General features: G+C 34.3%; 1 protein-coding gene across 1 annotated transcript in view; it reads right to left on the bottom strand.

The window, feature by feature from the left end:
- Window positions 1–3695: 3695 nt before the first annotated feature.
- LOC117317395 (N-acetylneuraminate 9-O-acetyltransferase-like) overlaps window positions 3696–19540 on the bottom strand; it is a 41843-nt gene continuing 25998 nt past the window's right edge. Inside the window, exons 15-21 of the mRNA XM_033872205.1 lie at window positions 18815–18971; window positions 13993–14072; window positions 13366–13470; window positions 12382–12522; window positions 11172–11249; window positions 10358–10450; window positions 3696–9843 (exon numbers count right to left, since the gene is read on the bottom strand). Coding sequence (XP_033728096.1) covers window positions 9586–9843; window positions 10358–10450; window positions 11172–11249; window positions 12382–12522; window positions 13366–13470; window positions 13993–14072; window positions 18815–18971 — 912 coding nt within the window. The 3' untranslated portion in view covers window positions 3696–9585. The remainder of the gene's footprint in view (window positions 9844–10357; window positions 10451–11171; window positions 11250–12381; window positions 12523–13365; window positions 13471–13992; window positions 14073–18814; window positions 18972–19540) is intronic.

Below are 19540 nucleotides of genomic sequence, written 5' to 3'. Positions count from 1 at the left end.
TGTATGAATCCCAAACCTCCCATTAGTTTACAGTACAGAATAACATAAATCATAAGACCCCAATTTATATGATGTATCCAATTAATTCTTATTTTACCAGATTTTCCAAGATGTATTTACATATCTCCTGGGGTTACCGTAATCCTTTCAATAATCCACTCCAACTTGGTTAAATTCTCAGTTCACCAGATTTTCAAGATGTGTTTACATATCTCCTGGAGTTACCGTAATCATTTCAATAAACCACTCTAACTTGGCTTATTTCTCAGTTTACCAGATTTCCAAGATGTGCTGACATATCTTCAGGAGTGATCGTAAACCTTGTTGGTTAACCACTATAACTTGGCTTATTTCTAAGTTTACCAAATTTCTTAGATGTATTTACATATCTCTCAGAGTTACCGTAATCCTATCAATAAATAACTATAACTTGGATAAACCCAGTTTCTAAGATGTTTTTACATATCTCTTAATCCTTTTTAATAATCACTATAACTTGGTTTATTGATCGGTTTACCAGATTTTCAAGATGTGTTAACATATCTCCTGGAGTTACCGTAATCCTTTCAATAAACCACTCTAACTTGGCTTATTTCTCAGTTTTCCAGATTTCTTACATGTATTTACATATCTCCTGATGCCTGTAAAACCCTTTAAACAGTTCTTTGTCCTTCTATATATTACATACATTACACAAAATGTTCCCTCTAAAACAAATAATTTCAAAAGTGCAGGGCATTTCTACAGGGTATAGTGAAAAAAAATAAGACTTAATAATATCTGTGATACATGTAATTATTTTTTTGTTTGTTTTGGGATTTTTTTAGTTTTTATTGTTTTTTTGTTTTTTGTTTTTTGTAAGGAAAATAAGTTCTCACAGTACAATTACATGCCTTGTATATCATTCGGACCATTAGAATGTACTTCTGATTTTTGCAACAAGATGAGTACATGTTATTTCAACTTAACAGCAACTGTTTCCTACAGAAAGCAATCAAAATCAATAAATTCAATACTATTGTTTGAGTTTGTAGTTTCGATACAAATGTGCAAAAATATCACACATTATTAATCAAATAATGTACACATATAACACACACATTTTAGCTGTAATCCGATTTTTAGCGATTTTTGTGTTGGAATCATTTATCATTCTGCTAATACGGGTTTGCATTAAATCATGAATATGCTAATTAAGATAAGCACATTTTCATGATAACCTGCTAGCTCTCTACAATATACATGTATGTATTCTCTTAACATGCACACTGGTAGAGTGGAATTTCTTGTTTATTTTTCATATTTAAATATGTTACTCACCTTAGTTCAAAAGTAAGACCTGTACACTGTATCTACATAATATATACATAGATATATATAAGCAAATGTGTAATTGAGCACAGCTTACCCCTGTAGTTAATTATACTCGATGCTTTCACTATGAATGGATAAACATGGATGGAATTTACACGTGGATGGCAAGTATTTCATGGAACAAAAAAATCCCCAAATAAATGTTTTACGCCACACAAAATGAATTTGTACTTCTTTGGATTCAATATTAAATATTTCAATAATCAAGAGACCCGTGGGCCTTAACAGTCACCTGAATTTTGATATATTTTGGCAGATTTGAATCCATTTAGAAGTCAATGCCCATGCATGATTAAGGCCAAATATCTTGCAAATTACTTAATGAGAAGAAAGATTTTTGCATATTTGACCCCTGTGACCTTAAATATTGGTCAATGTCATTCATTTGAACACTCTTGATAGCTCTTCATACCAGCATGCTACAGGTACAATATCAGGGCTCTGGACCTCTTGCTTAATGAGAAGGAAATTGTTAAAAAGATTTCAGCAAATTCGACCCGTGACCTTGGATGAAGGTCAAGCTCATTCATTTGAACAATCTTCCAAGCATGCTACAGACCCAATATCAAGTCTCTAGGCCTCTTTGTTATTGAGAGGAAGTTTAAATATTTTAGCATATTTGACCGGTGTCCTTGAATGAAGGTCAAGGACATTCATTTGAAAAATCTTGATAGCCCTTCACCCCTGTATGCGATAGACCAAATATCAGGTCTCAAGACCTCTTGAATAGTGAGAAGTTGTTAAAAGATTTTAGCTTATCTGACTCCTGTTACCTTGGATGAAGGTCATGACATTATTTGAACACTCTTGTACCTTTTAAAAGAATAACAAATTTTTGTGTGGCCTTATACTGTATGAATAAATTCATAATATAATTTTAGATCAATATATTTCTTTAAAAAAAAAACAAAACAAGAGGCCCATGGGGCCTGTATCGCTCACCTGGTTGGATTTGACCAAATGTCAAAATAATGTTCATGTTCAATTCAATTTGTTTGTCAACCTCAAACAATGCTATATATGGTTATAGTGTGGGGATCCCAACTGCTTTAAAGAAATAATGAAGTACAGACTATCTAAGTTTACAACATGCATTCATAACTTTATGACTAGTAGCGATTTAAAGGAATTATCTCTATTTTCCCTATTGGGCCCTGTCCTTTGGCCCCTTGGGGATCAGAGTCACAATTTATGCAAAATCTGTTCCTCTTCCCACAAGGATGTTTCTGACTTAATTCAGTTCAAATCCATTCATACCATTATTACTAGTAGCGATTTAAAGGCATTACCTCTTCCCCCTATTGGGCCCCACCCCTTTGCCCCTTGGATATCAGTCACTATTTATGCAAAATCTGTTCCCTTCCCCAAAAGATGTTTCTGACCAAATTGAGTTCAAATCCATAAATAACTTAATGACTAGTAGTGATTTAAAGGAATTATCTCTATTTTCCCTATTGGGCCCTGCCCTCCGGCCCCTTGGGGATCAGAGTCACCATTTATGCAAAATCTGTTCCTCTTCCCACAAGGATGTTTCTGACTTAATTCAGTTCAAATCCATTCATACCATTATTACTAGTAGCGATTTAATGGCATTACCTCTTCCCCCTATTGGGCCCCGCCCCTTTGCCCCTTGGATATCAGTCACTATTTATGCAAAATCTGTTCCCCTTCCCCCAAGGATGTTTCTGACCAAATTGGGTTCAAATCCATTCATAACTTAATGACTAGTAGCGATTTAAAGGAATTACCGCCTCAATTTCCCCTATTGGGCCCTGCCCTTTGGCCCCTTGGTGATCAGAGTCACCATTTATGCAAAATCTGTTCCCTTCCCCAAAAGATGTTTCTGACCAATTTGGGTTCAAATCCATTCATATATTTATGACAAGTAGCGATTTAATGGAGCCTCAATTTTCACTATTGGACCTAGCCCCTTTGGCCCCTTGGGGGTCAGAGTAATCATTTATGCAAAATCTGTTCCCCTTCCCCAAGGATGTTTCTGACCAAATTGGGTTCAAAACCATTCATAACTTTATGACTAGTAGTGATTCAAAGGAATTGCCTCAATTTCCCCTATTGGACCACGCCCCTCCGGCCGCTTGGGATCAGAGTCACTATTTATGCAAAATCTGATCCCCTTCTGCCAAGGATGTTTCTGACCAAATTTGGTCAAAATCCAACAACAACTTTTTGACTAGTAGCGATTTGAAGCAAATGTTGACGGACGCCGCGCCATGACATAAGCTCACCGGACCTTCGGTTCAGGTGAGTTAAAAATGCACCTTCATCTTTCATTACCATTGATAGTAACATTGAAGAATAAACAATTTTGAAGAAAGCAACATTTTATTCTGTCTGTGACTGAAAAGAGTAATTTTATACATATCTTCAGATACAAAATATAATGACAAAATGATTACTGTAAATCTATTTTGAACTGTCACTCCTTGATTATAACCTTGTTATACTGCTGATGTCGACATTACAGTGGATAAACAGCAAACTATACAAAATGGCCAACCAAACATTACAATGGTATAATAAGATTTTGTTTTTGTTCAAAAAGACCCAGAAATTTAAACAAATTTTACTGATTAAAAACAAACACTGTAATAGAAGAACCTAGCATTCTATAGGATTGTATTTATATATATTGGTCAAACTTCAGAGAAAATATGTCTTTACAACATTGTTTTGTTTGTTAATTTGCTTGATTTATGATATTTCCGTGAACAGTCATTTTGATGAGGGGTCTCCTTGTAGTAGTTAGTGACTACCTCATTGAACAACGTATCGGAGGCCTTCTCATACCATCCAGAACACTTAGGGTAAAGTGTCTTTCCCAAGGACATAACCATAACAGCTCATTTCTCAGCTTCGCGAGAAACATAAACCGACACAGTAGGGAGCTTTGAACCTTGCACCTCGGATTTTCACTGGAGGTAAAGTGGCCAGTGCTCTAACAGACTGAGCAATCATGACATGATTGTTTTAAAGGTGACCCACGAAGAGCCTATAATATACAAAATCAGTTTCCCATACGACAATTAAAAAAAAATAACAAAAATAATTAAGGTTGTTAGATTTTTTCCGGAATACTAACAGAAGATTGAAGAAATTAGACAAAAGGAGAAAAAACTTGTCATTATTATTGGATCGAAAATCAAAAACATAACAGAATGAAATGGATTTAAACTTCAATACTGGGTATATGAATGTGTACTGGATAGGTGTATATCATGGGATAAGAAAATCTGTGTGAATACAGCGTCAGAATTATTTCAGACAGGAAGGGTCCTCCGTGATCTCAATAGAAAAATCATTAATATACATGTAATGTCAGTCTCAGACTCTTTATAGAAGTACATAGGGTATGGTCATCGACCCCTTTACATAAGTATCTAACGGATACTGTTTCATAGAGTCAATACTGACTACCGTATATAACAAGTGTTTGTCCTTGGAAATGAAATACATTGTACTGTTTAAACAACATTGAAACATTACATAATTATCTGCAGGGGTTGCTATGAACAAACACAGAATGAGTATTTTTTTAAGTCTCTGATGAACAGAATGAAATTTATAACATTATATTTGCACCGAAAAAAATCATACCAACTCAAATATTTGTTTTATCATTATTAAATGATATATGGCTCCTAATCATTAAATTTTAACCAAGGTCATATACATTGATCTTAATTCAATAACAATTCTCCCAACAACAAATCATAATTAACAGTTTTACATAATAACAAGAGGCCCTCAGGGCCTGTATCACTCACCAGAATATTTCAGTGTTTTTGGCAAAACATTCTTATGTAATGATACAAATACTTTTCCGGTTTTGAATCTGCTAATCAGTACCATGCATTGCGGTCAACCAACAATTTCCTTTAACTTAAATTCAAATTACTGGTTCAAAAGAATATTAAAAACAAATTAAGCTGAAAAGTACTCACTATTAATAACCAATTTTGACTTCCTTTAATTTCATGGGTTCTGTGCCTCTACCTCTAAAGGGGGGTAAACCATATTCAGTTCATGTTACCCTGTCCATTAGCCCCTTAGAGGGGCCAGCCCCACCATCTGTACACTTTTGAATCCCAACCAGCTAAGGATGCTTCCAGAAAATTGAAATTAGATTTTAATGAGCACTTAAGAAGGAGCAGTCATTTGAATAAAATGTTGGGGGACAGACGACAGATGCCACAGAATGGCATAAGCTTACCTTGGTCCTTTGGACCTAATAAGCTGATAAAAATATTAATAAAAACAATATTACCATCTTTTGAAGTAGTACATTTAAAATTAATCCTTGGTTGACACATACCACAGTATTAAAACAAACACAGCCTATTTTCATATATACAATAGCATGTACATAAGACACAGCCAAATAACAATATTATACCATAAACCTACATCCTACCTATAGTGGCAATCCTATCGTCACAATGGAAACATTTAATTGTGTTAAAATCAAATTGAGCTAATTATGGTCTTTAATTATCATTCTATAGAAAGGAGTGTAGAGGCAGATTTCATCATTGGACATCTATTTAAAAAAAATATATGATGTTCTAAAATTTGGGTATGCAAAACAACTACATTTAAATGTAGTCATTGCTGATTTTATTGAAATGTTTCTGGCAATGAAATCTTCATTTTTCTTTATAATTTGCCTATTATCAAAAAAAAATAATCCCCTCAACAGATCATATATCGTATATCAAAACTGCCATAACCAATGAAGGAATTAACATGAATCTAAGAATCATTCAATTATTGTCATTCTTATTATCCTAACAAACCAGTTAAATCTAAGAGTCATTCAAATTGTCATTTTAATTATCCTAACAAATCAGTTAATCTATTTTTAAATTAATTTTAGTCATAAATCTTGAAATGTTTGCTGATATTATGCAGGTCATGAAAGTCTTTGTCAAGGCCCACAATAAGTAAAGTATGTTAGTTCTTATACACAAACGATTCTGCTCCGCCCAGTTAAATTGTTTGAACCATGATAAATGAATACTGCCCAAGACAATCCTATTAAATTTTTTTTTTTTTTCAGTAGATTATGAATGGCATATATAACATCTTATGGTTCTTTGTGAGATTCACGATCCCCAAAACATTCTGACATTAATCAAGAACTTCATTGGTTTTGAAATTAATCAAAATTAAACATAACATATTATGCTGATAATTTCAGATAATATTCACAAACCAACATGACAGTGTACATTTATATATATCTAACTCTACATAATTCCTTTTACCAAACTAGTAGAATATAATTCTTAGTTAAAGATAGCATCTTAAATTTATACATTTATTTATTACATGCAACACAAGAGGAATTTGAACATAAACCATAATAGAGGCTGTTCATGCATTCAACACTAAATTGAGGACATCGATTAAATGATACCAGTGTCAAAGTAAATCAGCCTTAGTGCACACACTGGGTCTAAAGCATCACTCTATTTGTTTACATGCACTCATAAATTTCCATTGAAGGGTTTATGCTACCTTATTATTATCTAAAATACAACTTTTCATACAAGATACAGACATTTTTAAGAAGCTTAATCAATTCTCTAACAAATATTTGAAAACATTTGTTTTTGTAAGGGAGATAACTCTAAAGTAATTAAGCCAAGTTTTTTTGTTTTTTTTTTAAGCAAAGTTTTTTTGTTTTTTTTTAAGTGCTGGAATAAGTACCTAAGCTGTCACTTAAAACTGACCATAGTTACACTCCAATCCACGCAATTGGTTCTCGCTATAGTTGTTTGGTAGAAACAGCATCCTCAAAGATTTCAGTAATATATAATATATAACTACTGAAAACATGTATCATGGCTATTTCCGTGTCACCGCACAACTGCAATACACCAGATTGACTGAAACATTTCCCTAGGAAATATTGTTCGATAGAATCGATATTGGTAAAAACTCATAAACTTGAGCATTACACAAACAGAAAATTAGTTTGCTCCTATATTACTAAAATAAATAAGTAAAATTGTTTAAATAATCAGTTGAAAATGTTATATTACCTTTCAAATTACCCACTTTTAAATATCTAAACATATCCGGTATTAATTATGACCCACCGTTAAATACATGATAACTATATACACTCATCAAAAGGATCAGCCTTAACATCTTAACTAGCCATTAAGGATGTTCATGAAAGCTTCGCCTGACATTGTACCTCTTTATGTACCCATAAGTTCAACATGTATCTCTCATACAACACAAGAATGAAAACTACAGGTAGACATAATATATGGAAAACAAAAGTAACATAAAAACCTGACTAAATTAAATAATAAGCTGATTTGTACATTATATAAGTTACAGATACCACATTCAATGATTTAAGACAAATACACACTGCACTCTTATCAATAATAAAATTTAACAAAACAATCTAGACTTTCCCCAGTCTGAATTTACTCAACTGTTAGTCATGTCACCTAAGATGGCAATATTGGTTATAAAATTATCTATACCCTTATACCTAATTATTAATAAGATATCTATCTGATGTGTTTCTAAAATTAATTTCACTGATTAAAACCATCCAATTCAAATGACATTACTACTGCATGACTAGTAGAATTACCCTGGCATGCATCTTACATTTATAAAGATTTTTTTCTTTTCTGACTTTACCCCACAACAGATTGAGGTAACATTTAGTTAGCAGAAAATGGTAACACATGCAGTACATGTGTACTAAGAGCAAGATATCACAAATAAACCGAGCAAGAAAATTATTTAACCGAGCAAGAAAATTATTGAAATTACAATTATGATAATTATAAAGCACTGTTTGTACCAATATATAATGTAATTCTATTGCCTATCACAGATGCCTCTCAGGCTCACACTCTGGTAATTACTAAATTAATTAAGTTACACAACAAATTTCAGTAATCTCTTAAAGCTGTCCCACTCATTAAATTTCTGAAGAAATTGAATCGTGCTATGATTAGAAGATATGGATATGATATTGTACTTGTGCAATGACATATAGACATGTAGATTTTGTCAGTAGTAAGCAGTAGAAAATCCTGTTACTGACCATTTACCAATTAATTGCCAAAAAGCCTATCCATGACACATGTGGAATGGACATTAAAATTCTACAAATAATTACACAATGATTATGAAAGCTTACTTTTACACAAACATGAATGACTTTTGTCAAACAACCAAAACTGTTTTGTTATCATCTTAACGATTACTAAGATCATAAATCATACTCATTGATGAACTGTTTCATCCCTAAAGAATACAAAGTGCCCCTGTAGGTAAGAAAGCCCTGTATCGTATGAAGCCAACTCGATATGCACCCTTCTCGGAGAGAAGCCTTCTCAGAAGATCGCATTCCATTATATGTAAATCGAGTAAACCGAAAGAACATAACCCAAAAACAAATAAGTTTTTAAGTTTTCTCAATCACTGTGACACAAACTTTCATAAATCATAAATCCTTCTATAGTGAAACTCATCACTCGCACATTTAAACATGTCGCCGCCATCTTGGCAGATAAATCTTCCAACTTCGAGACAGAAGAGGTAGAAGATCTTCCAGAAGCAGAAGAGCTACAAATCAAGTGACCGGAAGTTATATTCTAGAAGGAGAAGGGTGCAAATCGAGTTGGCCTCTGACAAGAGTATTTTATCTTTCCCTGTGTCCAGAATATAGTTTACTATATCTACAAAACTCTCACTTATACACTTACAAGGGACCTGCCCTTGTCTTTGAACTAATATCATTACCAGTACATTCATAACACACTGTATAGATGTGAAATTTCATGAGGCCAATATTTCATGACTGTCCCAGGCTGACCTAGTTAAATTTTGCGCAACCCTGCCTGTAATCATTCTGCAGTAACTTTATAATTGTGTGTAATTATACATAATATATTAAAATTTGTTGGATATATATTTTTACACTATATCTCATGCATGCGAATATAACAAATTCAAGTTTTCTAACTATACAAAAACATGTTACCACTCAGCTGACTTTCACACGACCATATATTTACAGATAACAGTTTATTTTTTAACAAAAAAATTAACATGACTTTACATAATCATATAAATAACTTAACTTTTTTCCCTTTTGAAGAACGGAAATAACAGAAAATATTGAGACTATAACTAGGAAATTACATATGATAATCAAACCATTAGCACACCGTGTGTGATCGCCACAGGAAGTAGAACTAGCATAAAAATAATAATGTTGCGTAGCAAAGGTTTCCATTCATTTGGTACGAAGTACTTGGCCAGCGTGTTGGTGACTTTGGAGATCTCATGGCTAACACAGATGAAGATAAAGGAGGTGATGATAACGTTGAGGACAGGGTAACTTGGTATCAGGGCGAGAACTCCATTAGTGTCAGCTGCAAGCCAGATGTGGTACTGGGCTATGAACAACTGAGAAGGAAAACAACACACTTAAGTAATGTGCCAGAAAAATCAATTCTTAAGTTGTTTATTTTTTCAATTAATACATCATTACATTAATATTGCTTTTTTGTAATATCATGACAAATTGGAATGAGCTTAATATATAAAATTATTATAATAATGCCTAAATATCAAGTATTCTCAAACTCTTTGAGAAATGTAATTAAAAGAATAATGACATTGTTTTGAAAACATCCATTCAAAAATAACACCAGGTAAAAAACTAGTGAATAAAAAATCGGAATTATTTAAATTTGAATGATGTAAAATAATTAGTCACTCGTATCCATGCTGATTACAATGACATTCACATACAGTATCAACATGACACAATTTATTTTCTGATTCTGAGATTAACTCTCTCTTGTTAAAGTGAATCAATTACCATCAGCTAGTTTAATGTATTCACTATTTTGAGCTACATGCATGTCAGTTCTCTAATTCCACTGTTATCAGTCCGTAAATCAGAGCTCACTCTTACCTCGAGGGAGATCTTGCCAAACCAAGCAAAGAAGGAGCTGTATTTTGTTCTCAGCCAACCGGGGACATTACGTACTGTTATGTACGAGATAATCTGCAAATGCATCAACAAGCGGCTATGAATATGAGATCTTCAACAGAGGAAGAAACCAAAGAGAACTATCGACAAATAATATGTACACCAATCTATTCTGTTTGTGTTTATTGTTAAAAACTACAATAAATATAAGATTTTTTTTGTATACCTTAAAGGTCTCCAGATAGATTATTTGAATGGTGATATAGCAGGATGGAAATATTTATACATTCCAAACAAATACCTAACTGTTAAATTAAATCTAAAGTTGAAGGGTTACTGTGGATCACTCGTACAAATAACAGAAGTATTCTTGTAAACTTGTGACGAGATAAAGAAATATGCTTACCATGGTATGTTTAAAATTGTTCTAACAAGTTCCTTACAGGAGTAAATGCCATAAAAGGTGAAACGAAACATTTAAAGTTGATGTAGCCGAGATTGAGGGAGGGCTCACTATCGAGGAGGACTTAAGTATCAGAGATAAAGCTGTTAAGGACAATTCCAGTGAAATATCTACCAAACAGCAGGACTCCAGGTGTGTCGAAACAGAGACGGCACCATAAAAGTGATTCAACCAGTAACATAAAAAGCTGTGTTTTCTACACAATGTCATGCATAGAATTTCTTAAATGTTGGTGCCCTCCTGTTAGACATTTATTTCACTGGAATAGCCTGAAACAGAATTGGTATAAACACAATAGTGTATTAAATGAATTATGTACTAGAATATACTTACTGGAATGAACACAATGTAGGAATGGTAGTCATTACATTCAACTTTGTTCTTGCACACAAAAGCAAAAGCAGCATAGCTCTGTAAAATGATACAAAAACTGTTAGTCTGAAGTATATAGGGTCCTACATAAAAACCTGGTTACAGAATCTATTATTAGATATTTTTTAACATGCCCGATGGCTTTATTGTCAACAATCCACTTCTTAGTTTATGTGGATTTTACCTATATTTTATTGTATCATATGTAGAAGACAATAATTTCCAGATGTTATAATTTTTTATTTTAGTTTTTTAGACTGTCAATGCAAACCTATCTTTCTTTCCTATTATATCCTCCTGTCATTAAATCAAAACTCCTCGTCATTAAATCAAAACTAGAATAACAGCTTACAAGTCAATGTTCTTCAACCAGAATTGTTCATCCCAGATCTGTACTTTCACACTTTCTCTCATTTCCTGACTTTGATTTCCCCCTCATTCCTACTCCTCCCGTTTTCTCTCATACTCCTCGTTTCTCTCCTAACTTTGTTTTTTTTCCCTCATTCCTACTCCTCTTGTTTTCTCTCATATTCCTCGTTTCTCTCCTAACTTTGTTTGTTTTTCCTCATTCCTACTCCTCTTGTTTTCTCTCATACTCCTCGTTTCTCTCCTAATTTCTCCCCCCCCCCCCCCCCTCATTCCTACTCCTTCCATTTTCTTTCCTAACTTTGTTTTTTTTCCCTCATTACTTATCCTTTCGTTTTTTCTCCTAACTTTTTTTTCTTTTTTTGCTCATTTCTACTCTTTTCGTTTTCTCTCCTTACTTTGTATTTTCCTCAATTCCTAATTCTCTAATTTTTTCAACTTTGTTTTTTTCCCCTTATTCCTTCTCCCGTTTTCTCTCCTTACTTTGTATTTTCCTCCATTCGTAATTCTGTAATTTTTTTTCCTTCGTTTTTCCCCTCATTTCTACTCCTTTCATTTTTTCTCCTAACTTTTTTTTTTTTTGCTCACTTCTACTCTTCTTGTTTTCTCTCCTTACTTTGTATTTTTCTCAATTCCTAATTCTCTAATTTTTTCACCTTTGTTTTTTCCTTAATTCCTACTCCTCTCGTTTTCTCTCCTGACTTTGTATTTTCCTCCAATCCTAATTCTCTTATTTTTTCTTACCCCGTTTCTCTATTGACTTGGTTTTCCCCCCCCCCCCCCCCCCCCCCATTCCTGTACTTACCCCAAGTCCTATGAAGCCGAGCACCATGAGACAATAACTGAAACCTTTAGACACAAGTGATTCATCCGTCGTGTCATTGATAATTCTAAACTTGATGAGCATCTGGTATGCAAAGGCAAACAGCATTCCAAATAAAACACTCTGTAAAGAGATAAAGTTGGGTAATTTTGTAATGATTTCTCAATAATTCAGAAAGTCAAAAGGATTCATCAATAATTAAAGGACAGTGTATCATTAGTTACTAATCCTACATTATTTTCAATTGGCGTACAGTTTGTTTGCTGGGTTTAACATCCCGTAATTATAAACAGCCAAGGCAAATTTGTGGCAGCATTTCCTTGTAGTAGTTGGTGACTATCTCACTGAACAACAGAGAGAGGCCTGTCAAATCATCTAAATCAATGAGGGTAAAGTCTCTTTCCAAGGACACAACCACCACAGCACAGACCGGCCCATTTCTCAGCTTACCGAGAAACACAAACTGCCACAGGCGGAGAGTGTCGAACTACGCAACTCAGATTTTTTTCACCTGAGATTACATGGCCAGCACTCTAGCTGAATGAACTATTTCAGCCCCTATATACACATATATACAGAGCATGCACTGGATATTTGTTTTGTTTTGATTTGTTGGTTTTTTTTAGGGGGGGGGGGGGGGGTCAATGAATGTCTTTCTGTAAATACATTTTGTACTTTCAATGGAATTCCTTGAAATTAATTGGGGAGATCCTTTCAATTCAACTACATTGTGTACTTCAAAAGTCTATAAACTCAAACTGAGAGAACCACTGTCTTATTACTGACAATATATTTCTTGATACATCAATTCTATTGTCAATGGTGAACATAAAGTTGATGTCAACGATGAATTTTAACTATCATCAAAAGGCTATAAATTAAAGATTACTTAAAACACAAACCCTGATATCAAACCCATTATCTTTTAATCTTTTAATATATTTTTATATATATATATATACTTACGTATCTGTCCAGTTTCCACCTGAATCTCCACTCATGTATGGAATCATCCGAGGTAACAAACAGAGCTTTCAGTGGCTGGGTGAGGAACACCTTCTCAAAGAACACCTGGGGTAGTGAGTCAATGTGAAAAAATCATCAAATGTTTACAATTTATCACATTTATTACTCTTAAATTCTAAATCAGGGTTTGCACCGGATATTTCATAAACTGGGTTCTTTACAGACAAATTGGTCCTTCTCTATAGTTTGAAATTAATTCATGAAAATAAATGTGATTCATGTAGCTTTATCATTCATAATGTGGACAGTTTAAATGCTAATTCTGTAACAAAAAAAAAACAAAAACAAAAAAAATGAAATTAAAAAATACTAATGATTAAGTTTTAAGACAAACTGATGACAAATTCCAGATATAAAGATTCAGAAATAAGTCTCTTTCAGTCTTTTTATTTTTTTTGTTTTTTTTTTTTTAATGTGAAACATAAATATTTTAATGATACTGCATGTACTAGTACTCTCCAACTAGCACAGCTGTTGTACATCAAAATAAGGACATTTCTTGACATAAATGCATTACAAATTAAAAATATTTACTTCATAAAATAAACAGACATTATGTCCACTAACCTCAGAGAGATAGAATAGAGTTATAATTGTAGCTAGTATGATGAACTTCAGAATCAGATACAGGTAGTGCATCTTCTTAGCTGAAAAAAAAAGAAGAAGAAATTTACACTTTTATAACAATATTTTTTCCCCTCTAGTCATAGATGAGTGACATCATCAAGATGTGTCTCAAGAAGTTAAAAAGCATACATGTACAAGATGTCAACATCCATGAACTATAACAAAATAAATCTCAAGTTATCGCCCCTGACAAATCAGCTATAAAAACAATAGATCTCGCATTAACATTCTTCTTCAAGCAAAGTATGTGTTTACAGAGTTGTAGCATAGGGTACCAAACAATCGTAGAATTGATCAACACCATAAAATTGATCATCATCGTAGAATTGATCAACATCATAAAATTGGTCATCATCGTAGAATTGATCAACATCAAAAAATTGATCAACATCGTAGAATTGATCAACATCATAAAATTGATCATCATCGTAGAATTGATAAACATCATAAAATTGATCATCATTGTAGAATTGATCAACATCATAAAATTGATCATCATAGAATTGATCAACATCGAAGAATTGATCAACATCGTAGAAATGATCAACATCATAAAATTGATCATCATCGTAGAATTGATCAACATCATAAAATTGATCATCATCGTAGAATTGATCAACATCGTAGAATTGATCAACATCGTAGAATTGATCAACATCGTAGAATTGTTCAACATCATAAAATTAATCATCATCGTAGAATTGATCAACATCATAAAATTGATCATCATCATAGAATTGATCATCATCGTAGAATTGATCAACATCGAAGAATTGATCATCATCATAGAATTGATCATCATCGTAGAATTGATCAACATCGAAGAATTGATCAACATCATAAAAATGATCATCATCGTAGAATTGATCAACATCATAAAATTGATCATCATCGTAGAATTGATCATCATCGTAGAATTGATCAACATCGAAGAATTGATCAACATCATAAAATTGACCATCATCGTAGAATTGATCAATATCATAAAATTGACCATCATCAAAGAATTGATCAACATCATAAAATTGATCATCATCGTAGAATTGATCAACATCATAAAATTGATCATCATCGTAGAATTGATCAACATCATAAAATTGTCATCATCGTAGAAATGATCAACATCATAAAATTGATCATCATCGTAGAATTGATCAACATCAAAAAATTGATCATCATCTTAGAATTGATCAACATCATAAAATTGATCAACATCGTAGAATTGATCATCATCGTAGAATTGATCAACATCGTAGAATTGATCAACATCATAAAATTGATCATCATCGTAGAATTGATCAACATCATCAAATTGATCATCATCGTAGAATTGATCAACATCATAAAATTGATCATCATCATAGAATTGATCAACATCGTAGAATTGATCAACATCATAAAATTGATCATCATCGTAGAATTGATCATCATCGTAGAATTGATCAACATCATAAAATTGATCATCATCGTAGAATTGATCAACATCGTAGAATTGATCATCATCGTAGAATTGATCAACATCATAAAACTGATCATCATCATAGATTAGAATTGATCAACATCATAAAATTGATCATCATCGTAGAATTGATCAACATCGTAGAATTGATCATCATCGTAGAATTGATCAACATCATAAAATTGATCATCATCGTAGAATTGATCAACATCATAAAATTGATCATCATCGTAGAATTGATCAACATCATAAAATTGATCATCATCGTAGAATTGATCATCATCGTAGAATTGATCAACATCGTACTGACCAATGACAAATAACTATAAAGACAATATCAAAGGCAGTTTATGAAATTAATATTTTGAATTATTTTTAAAGAAACCTGTCGAAGTGTATGAAGCTTCAGATAAGAGATCTAATCATTAGAGTGAGGATGCCATTGAGGTTACATACAGGCAGATCCCTGTATCATCTCCATTACTCATCGAAAGGAGACAATAATGACTGGAAAAACACATCTTAGACCCAATAGTACAAAATCTACAAATAAACTGAGAGCAGGGTGAGAAAAATATTTTTGAAAGTACTCGTCCCGTTGGACGAGTGCCTTATGGGAATCATTTGTCCCTGAACTAGAATCACTCGTCCCTCTGACTTCTAATTTTCAATTAAAAAAAACACAAAACCTGTGTAAATATGTTTTAAGAAATGTTTTGATCATAACTAGTTGTAATATTATACAATTTAAACTGCAGTTTGAGAACATTTCATAAAAAAAATTTACGTTCACTTCGCCATGGCCTAACAGGAACTAACAAGTCGGTTCTAATCAGTAAAACCTTTTTCCGGACTTTGTTTTACATCATGTATTCGCCTGTGATACTTTTTAATATCAGGTATTAGAATACACAACAAGAGGCCCATGGGGCCTGTATCGCTCACCTGGTTGGATTAGACCAAATGTCGAAATAATGTTCATATTCAAATTGTTTTATTTGTAAAACTCTAACAATGCTATATATGGTTATAGTGTGGGAATCCGAACTGCTTTAAAGATTAATGAAGTCCAGACTCTCTAAGGTCTGAAAGACCTCAAGAATTGTTTATAGAACATGCATTCATCACTTTATGACAAGTAGCGATTTAAAGGAATTACCTCTATTTCACCTATTGGGCCCGCCCCTTTGGCCATTCGGGGGCCATAGTCACCATTTATGCAAAATCTGTTCCCCTGTTTCTGACCAAATTGGGTTCAAATCCATTCATAACTTGATGACTAGTAGCGATTCAAAGGAATTACCTCTATTTCCCCCACTGGGCCCCGCCCTTTTGGCCCCTTTAGGGTCAGAGCCACCATTTATGCAAAATCTGTTCCCCTTCCCCCAAGGATGTTTCTGACCGAATTGGGTTCAAATCCCTTCACAACTTTATGACTAGTAGAGATTTAGAAGAATTACCTCTATTTCCCATATTTGGGCCAGCCCCTTTGGCCCCTCGGGGGTCAGAATTACCATTAATGCAAAATCTGTTCCCCTTTCCCCAAGGATGTTTCTGACCAAATTGGGTTCAAATCCATTCATAACTTTATGACTAGTAGTGATTTAAAGGAATTACCTCTATTACCCCTATTGGGCCCCGCCCCTTTGGCCCCTCGGGGGTCAGAATCACCATTTATGCAAAATCTGTTCCCCTTCCCCCAAGGATGTTTCTGACCAAATTGGGTTCAAATCCATTCATAACTTATGACTAGTAGTGATTTAAAGGAATTACCTCTATTACCCCTATTGGGCCCCGCCCCTTTGGCCCCTCGGGGTCAGAGCCACCATTTATGCAAAATCTCTTCCCCTTCCCCCAGGGATGTTTCTGACCAAATTGGGTTGAAATCCATTCATAACTTTATGACAAGTAGCGATTTAAAGGAATTACCTTAATTTCCCCTATTGGGCCCCGCCCCTTTGGCCCCCGGGGGTCAGAGCCACCATTTATGCAAAATCTTTTCCCCTTCCCCCAAGGATGTTTCTGACCAAATTGGGTTCAAATCCATTTATAACTTTATGACTAGTAGAGATTTAGAGGAATTACCTCTATTTCCCATATTTGGCCCCGCCCCTTTGGCCCCTCGGGGGTCAGAATCACCATTTATGCAAAATCTGTTCCCCTTCCCCCAAGGATGTTTCTGACCAAATTGGGTTCAAATCCATTCATAACTTTATGACTAGTAGTGATTTAAAGGAATTACCTCTATATCCCCTATTGGGCCCCGCCCCTTTGGCCCTTTGGGGGTCAGAGCCACCATTTATGCAAAATCTCTTCCTCTTCCCCCAAGGATGTTTCTGATAAAATTGGGTTCAAATCCATTCGTAACTTTATGACTAGTAGAGATTTAGAGGAATTACCTCTATTTCCCATATTTGGCCCCGACCCTTTGGCCCCTCGGGGGTCAGAATCACCATTTATGCAAAATCTGTTCCCCTTCCCCCAAGGATGTTTCTGACCAAATTGGGTTGAAATCCATTCATAACTTTATGACTAGTAGCGATTTAAAGGAATTATCTCTATTTCCCCTATTGGGCCCCGCCCCTTTGGCCCCTCAGGGGTCAGAGTCACCATTTATGCAAAATCTGTTCCCATTCTGCCAAGGATGTTTCTGGCCAAATTTGGTCAAAATCCAAGAAGAACTTTAAGACTAGTAGCGATTTGAAGCAAATGTTGACGGACGGACGGACGGACGGACGGACGACGGACAACAGACGACGGACGGACGGACGACGGACGCTGCGCCATGGCATAAGCTCACTGGACCTTCGGTCCAGGTGAGCTAAAAACGAATCGGAGATATAAAAGTGTACAGAAGTGTGGTCACATAAACGCATCCATATCATGTTGATGGAACTTACTTCAAGCATGATTTAATCCTGATGTGTTTAGAAATTCTATAGACTTCGTGGAATAAACGCCAAAGACAATATCTATAAACATGATTTATTTATTATTTTCTTTTGAAATTTACTCACCACCAGGACTGAGTGCACGACGACATTCACTCGTCCCCAGCCAAATTTAACTTGTCCAGGACGAGTGGACGAGTGCTTTTTTTGCACTGTGGAGAGTAGCTTTATGTTCTAAATACATTTGGTATACTGCATCAGAATTTTTATGTAAATGTTTTTGCATGGAAAATTATGATAGATTGATGAAAAATCAAAGATGAACTACCATTTAACATATGAAGGGCTTGATACTCCCAGTTCACTCTAAACTGCAAGCCCAGACTACAAACCCTTTGTATGTTGCACTTACTTTCCGCAGAGGTCGCAGTGACTTGGGGAAAGATCGCCATGGTGAGGTACACGATGATGAACCAGAAGGACACAAGAGGAATGAAATAGTAAAACTGGTACGGACGATTCATCACAAAACAAAGGGAGACTACCAGGAAATTTAGCCGGAATAAAACCTGAAAAACATAAAACAGGGTAACACAATTATCAAAATACTCATGTGAGGAAATACATTTAATAAGGATGTGTTTTTGTCCATTGCTTCATACAAGATATTCAGCCTCTTCTTCATTTGACAGAGCTTTCTGACCCTTGAGAGTACTGTATTTATCTGCAAATAAGCTCATGCCGACAATTAAGCTCATCTTTATTTTTACAGAATGATCAATTTCAAGATAGCAAGCCATGTTGTTCACAAATATGCCCAGTCCAAATTCAACTGATGCAAAACTTTAACACTAGAGGACGAGGCTTATTTGACGATAAATACAGTACAAGTTTAAACAGAGTCCATTTAGATATTTGACTCTTGGGTTTGAATGTATATGTGTCTATTGAGCATATATGTTATCTTTCAGATTTGTGAGTTTACTTCCGAAATTACTAACAGGGTCAACAGAAAGCCCTGGCTGGTGTCTGCTATGTGTTCCTACGGCGGACACATGACTATGCTTATTGGAATGATGCGTCGAATTTGACGAGTTTTGAGATTTTCTCTAATATTTCCGTTGTCAAATGATATTAT

The sequence above is a fragment of the Pecten maximus genome, chromosome 19 (assembly GCF_902652985.1).
Source record: "Pecten maximus chromosome 19, xPecMax1.1, whole genome shotgun sequence".
NCBI lineage: Eukaryota > Metazoa > Mollusca > Bivalvia > Pectinida > Pectinidae > Pecten > Pecten maximus.
The sequence above is the reverse complement of the archived record's forward strand: the minus strand, read 5'-3'. Positions and strand labels throughout refer to the sequence as shown.